Raw genomic sequence first — 6,294 nt, forward strand, 5'->3', positions numbered from 1 at the left:
ACAATTACATATAACATTGTACAATTACATATAACTAAAAGGTTATACAGCAAGAATTACAGTTACAATATTTAGTCTATTTGTATTTGGCAAAATTAAATAAAACACTCTATTCTATTTTTGCTAGTCTAAAGTTTTATATCTAATTTGTCTTTTATCATAACTAAGGAAAACTATGATTATAAGTATCTAGTCTTCAACTCCATCAAAGACCCCAGAAGGATATAATATTATCTAAGTAAACAGGAAATGCATTGTAAGCAACTTTCAAAACTCTAGAAATGATAGAGATATCTGTCTCCCTGAACAGTCACCTCGAGTTCTCCTGTAACGTTTGGGCATCCATCTTCAGCATACAGGCTGATGGACTTTTCCACAAAGCAGAAAATTTGAAAGACTCTTTTGCCTATATTGGCAGTATATCAGTCATTTCCCTCTGTGTCCTGCAGAATGTCTGGCAGTTTCTTCTGTGAAGCAGGAACCCTGAAGGACCATCCTGCCTTGTTTTGACAAAGTTTAGTGATCATTTTTCTGTGGGTCCTGCATGTCCTGTTTATACAGCATACTATAAGCAGTTCAGGCATGAGCAGTTTCCCAAATGACTAGTTTTTTCATATTGAAGGCAAACTCTGTAATGAGTTTCTTCAATGACCATCTTCCTCTTTGAAGTAATTGATTCTGCCAGGAGCAAATGCATCTTATGTCAAGAAAAGTCTAAGTTCTTAGAACATTTCAATTGCCATATTCTGTAGGTCTTTGAGATGTTTGAGATTACCTGTCTATTTGAAATATATCTCTGTATTACCTTGAAAATCTAATTAACAGGTTTATAGGTAGGGGTGACTATTAGCCTGTATTTTTTTATGATCTCAAATAGATTTTAAGGACTAAAACTTGATATTGCATAATTATCAAACTGTATAGGTAATATCTTAAGCAAAAATCGAAACAGATGTGCAATATAAAGACAGTAACCTTAAATTTGTATCAATATACAAAAATCCTTTAAACAAGAATAGAAGCATATTTACAGTGTAACAAAATTAACTTTAAATTTGTATCATTATACCAAAATAATGCCAATGCAAAATATCTGAGATTAATAGTTGTATTTTTATTCTCTATTCTTATATTTCCCTAAATATAACAAACATCCAAAACCTACCAAATAGCCAAAGAATCCATACTATGCACCCCAGCTCTTGGGAATGTGTATGTTGTTTACTCCAGACTGCTTTCTGCTTTCTGTGGATGAAATATCTTTAGGGTCCCTGATAAAATTTTGAGATAATGACCAAGTCCTGGGAGGACCAGTGATAACCTTTGTTGATAGATATCACCTGTCAGGTTTCAGGATCTTAACCTGGAGCGAATCCATAGCCTCTTGTTTCCTGTGGAAACAAAAGCAAAACTGCTTCTCCAAAGCAGCGCATCGTTTAAGTTCCATTTTACAAATATATTTTTTGACTTCTGTTTTAAAGCTAAGGCATTTTTGAAATATTTAGGTTGGTATATTTTGTTAGTCTCTCTTTCATTCCTGTCTCTCAGCAGCTGTCTCTTGTCCATCAGCCATCAGAAACCCTGTCTTGAAAACACAAACAGAGCAAAACAGAAAAGAATAAGTATTTAGAATGCAATTAAGAATTATACTGGTTTAGGAAGCTGGCAGCAGTCTTTATCCTGTAATTTGTAATCTCTATGTATGAATAGTTGGTCACAATACTAGGATTTCCTTCCCTATTACATGGCTTGTGGTTACCACAGGGTATGGGGGGTACAGCTGTACCTTAACTTGCCATGCTGGGCTTTGCTGTGGTTCATAGACATCACAGCTTATTTCCCTCCTGTAGTAGATCCCATGGCACCTTGTACTGGAGTACCTCGTCCTCAGGAAAGAGGCTTTCGGGTCACTTCCTGCTCAAGTCCTTTGAGTTCTATGTTCAAGACGCATGCTGTCTTTAGCAGTTGGGGTTTACTTCCAACTTTTGGAGGTAACCAAGGGCAATGACAATATACTGTGGTGTTTTGGGAGTCTCTTGGACTCTTGGCCAACAACTCAGGTTTCTCATGTTTGCACTAGGGCTTTTGTTCTTGTGGTTCTTGTGGGGAGTATTAATCACTCCATGTGGTATAACTTCATTCAAACTGTATAATGTATTATATATAATTTTAGGCAATTATAAAATAGTTACTTTCTATGTCCTTTTTCAAACATGCTTACTGTTATTTTCCCACCTTTTTGCTTCTGTATTACCTTCCCTTTCTAACCCTGAGTTAAAGATCCTTCCTTGTTTTTCTATTTCCCCCTTTATATCACCTGCATCTTGCTGTTCTCCTTTCTGAGCAGGGGAATCCAAAATTCAAAGTATAAGTACAGATGAAGTTTTAAAAATACTTTTAAAAATTAGAACTATTTTATTCTTATAGTATAATTGTTGAATAAATCCAAGTTATTATATGATGATACTTTCAAAACGAATAGTTATATTTGTATCCCTTGGGTGAGGTCATAGTGTTTTACTGCTGTTATTCACAGGATATTCTGAATAATCTTGAGTCATGTGACCTTGAGGATGATGACCTTATGCTGGATGTGGATTTGCCGGAGGACACGCCTCTTGACAATGGTAAGTTAAGATCCATAAGTTTCCAGATGCGTGCATGTGAATGTCTGCATTGTAACTAGTTTGATAATTGTTAGGTCAAGGTTTCTTAATCTTAGCTGAGTCCTGAGGCTTAGAATCAGTCTCTGTTGGTGTAAGATTTTTTTTTTTTACTTTTAAGTTAAATGTTTAAAACCTGATTATGTGGACCTTAAATATAGTTCAGTTTGATTCAGAAACATTGTATACCTTTATCTAAACGTAGTGTGTGTGTATTGTGTGTATTTGAATACCTTAGTTTTCCCACACTTTGCCTCATTTTTAATTTCAAAAGAAATATATTTAGAGAAACATATTTGTTTTGTAAAACAGTGTAATGTATTAATTTGATAACTAATTTAAGGTCAATTCTGGGAAAGTAATCACCTTCTGAATGAACTATACTACTTTTTGACTCCTAATTTCAGTCTTTCTCTCTCTGTGTGTCCCGGTAACCAGCAAGGTGGGTGGGGTTTTAGATAGTCTTTGTGCACGAGGACTCTTGTCTCTGGTGGTGTGGCATCTACAGGGTTTCTGTATTAGGAACTAGGAAGAGACAAAGACACCCTTGGGAGTGAGGTTGACTGGGAGTCCTGCTGTTCTGGAAAGAATGGCTTCAGATATCGGAGGATTTTCCCTCAGTATACATTTGCGTGGTGTCCCAGGCCTCCCCAGAGCCAGAGAGCCAGGGAGACCGTACAAAGAACTGTTTTATCCATGGTGCTAGAACAGAGGGAGGATTCTCCAGAAGCCTATTGTGTTTGTTCCAAGTGTGCTTGCTTCTCACTACTGCATCAGTCAATTGGTCTTTGGTTAGACTGTTTTTTTTTTCTTCTTTTATTTCCCTGAAAAGGTGAATGAGCATGTGTTTATTTCCCTGATTCATGGATCTTGAATTACCTTAGATGACAGAGCTGTTGAGACTATAAATTACTGAGAGTTTCAGTATTTTAAGATCTGCACTACTTCAGCCGGGCGATGGTGGCGCACGCCTTTAATCCCAGCACTCGGGAGGCAGAGACAGGTGGATCTCTGTGAGTTCGAGACCAGCCTGGTCTACAGAGCTAGTTCCAGGACAGGAACCAAAGTCACAGAGAAACCCTGTCTCGAAAAACCAAAAAAAAAAAAAAAAAAAAAAAAAAAAAAAAAAGATCTGCACTACTTTGGGCTGGTTATTCTTTTGATTAATTCTAGAAGAAACTCACATCTATGGCTTAGAATCAGAACACTCATTTCAATCATGTTCTACCTAAGACAGAAGTGTTCTGCCCTAACATACCTCGCTGAAACCACTCACAGTGGAAAGGTCTGGAGGCCACGAGGGACTTGTAAGTTGTTGAAATGAAGCGCTGAGGGTATTGTATTGTTCATTGTTACTGTAGGAGTAGAGACTGTTAGACTTTCTTGTGGTGCTTCTGGCACTTGGGATACTTCTGCAGCCAGAATGGAATTCCAGTCCTGAGAAAGAAAAATTATAGCCAACACCCAGATGAACAAAATGCTGAACTGCCAGCCTTAGGGCAGTGTAGGGAGCCACCACTCTCTAGAGCTATAGAACAGGATTCCCCACTACAGTATAGCAGTTTAGTAGGTGGCCGAAATCATAGTTGCTGTTGTGAAGTCTGAGTTAGTGACCTGGGAGACCAAGTTCAACACTCTTCAGTGAAAATGACTGAGCACACAATAACAAGACCTAATGGTGCAGGAGATGTGACATGCTTGATTGCTTTTTTTCTTTTTTTTTGTAATGAAGGCTGAGGGATTTCCCTTCTTGGGATAAGTCATAGCATAGGGAGTGCATGCCACTTTGACAGGGTTATCACAACTTCATTTTGGAAATTTTATTCCATTTCTGGGTGGATACATGAAGCACAGATCAAATCAATCTTAGAACTCATTTCCTGAGCACAGCCTAGTTAACCCTCGTTCTAGACAGATGTGGAACCTCGGAACCTCAGAGAAATTGTAGGTCTTTGAGGTCTTTGTTGCAGTCTCAAAAGTAGGTGGGAATCCATTAACATTGAACATATAGTACAGGTGTTTTTCTAGAAGAAAATAAACCAATATTGGCTATTTTGAACTAAAAGAACAAAAAAAAAAAAAAGCAGAGAGTGAGCCTAAGTTAGTTTTCCTTGTATGCACCAAAATAAAGTAGTACTTATGTTTCCTATTACAGGAAGGCAGGAACGACTTTTTAGGTCTCTTGGACTGGGATAAGAATGTGGAGGTGCTGGTAGGTTATAGGGATCTTTGAAGATGCTGTTGACTGTTGGTTTAGTGCTTTTTTTTTTCTGTTTGAGGATGTTATATTAGTTTGGAAAAAGATTGTATTGGTTTGTTGAACCCTCAGGTGTTTCGGCTTCACTTATTCTGCCAGCATTATTGGTGTTTGTGCCCAAGAAGATGGGCAAACCAGTGAGACCTACTATTTGGATTTGATCTGGGTACGGGTTACTATGACCTCATTAAGAAGAGTTTTTTGGGTAGCATGTGCATGCATGTATGTGGGGGTGTAATTTTTTGTCTGTGTGTATCAGTGCAGAGTCTGGAGGTCAATAATGGGTGTGTTCCTCCTTATTGCTTGAGACAGAGTCTCTTCTGTGAATCTGATGTTTCCCATTTTGCCTTAGACTGGCTGGTCATTGAAACCAGGATCTTCTGTTCTCCACCCACCTTGTGCTGGGGTTATAGGCACCCATTGCCAAGCCCATTGTTTTTGCCTGGGCATGTGAGGGTTCTGAACTCCGGGCCTCTTTCTTACAGAGTGATAATTTTCCCCACTGAGCTACCTTTCTAGTTCCTTTCTTGATGGTATTAAAGAAGTTGTCATGAGGAAAGTGCTTATCTGATAATTGCATCTGTGTGCAGGTCTTTTTCTCTGTACTATCCAGGAGAGAAAACAATGTGTGTTAGTCTAATTCTTGTTGAACAGTTACAGTCTAGAATTTAGGGATATCCACGTCTGAGTGTTTTGGTGACCCTTGGGTGGATATATAGCAGTAATGAAGTTTAGGATAATGTTATAGTTTATGCATATTAATAAAACATTCGATCACTTACGGATAGATAAGTAAACAAAACATAGCATATTTACAGCTGTAAGTGCTGTAATATAACATTTATAAAGGAGACTAAGAAGGGGCAAGGGTAATATTAGGTGACGTGGAAGGACAGAGTGCAGGTCAAAGGATACATGGATCATGAAAGATGATATAAAGCCAAGTGGTTTTTTTTTTCTAATTTTAACTCTGTCATAGGTTTTTCCTATTTTTTTTTTTTTTTATTTTTTAATCCTGCCTGCCTGCCTGCCTGCCTGCCTGCCTGCCTGCCTACCTACCTACCTACCTACCTATCTATCTTGGGTTTTTCAAAACAGGGTTTCTCTGTAGCTTAGAAGCCTGTCCATTCACTTCTGCCTCCTGAGCGCTGGGAGGAAAAGCTTGCAGATTTTGCAGGTTTTTTCCTATCTTATGACGGATAAGCATAAAAAAAAAATGTAATCGATAAGGAAAGTGAAAAGCCCCTAATGAAGTTCCATGGCTTTCATACGATGTGTGGAGTGTGGCGCTGGGATAGTGTTTGCTCGAGTGGCTACCTTAATATAGCTTGCAATGTTTTTTATTTGGGAGTTTATTAAATAAGGTGTTTTTTT

At 38.1% G+C, this 6,294-nt stretch overlaps 1 protein-coding gene across 5 annotated transcripts in view; it reads left to right on the top strand.

The window, feature by feature from the left end:
- The window catches only part of Ccser2 (coiled-coil serine rich protein 2), a 114,599-nt gene that overhangs the window by 43,121 nt on the left and 65,184 nt on the right, over nt 1-6,294 (top strand). For all 5 annotated transcript variants that reach the window (XM_005348597.3, XM_013346834.2, XM_005348598.2 and 2 more), the window contains one exon: nt 2,537-2,627. In XM_005348597.3, the coding sequence (XP_005348654.1) occupies nt 2,537-2,627 (91 nt within the window). The remainder of the gene's footprint in view (nt 1-2,536; nt 2,628-6,294) is intronic.

Source organism: Microtus ochrogaster, chromosome 6 (genome assembly GCF_000317375.1).
Source record: "Microtus ochrogaster isolate Prairie Vole_2 chromosome 6, MicOch1.0, whole genome shotgun sequence".
Lineage (NCBI taxonomy): Eukaryota > Metazoa > Chordata > Mammalia > Rodentia > Cricetidae > Microtus > Microtus ochrogaster.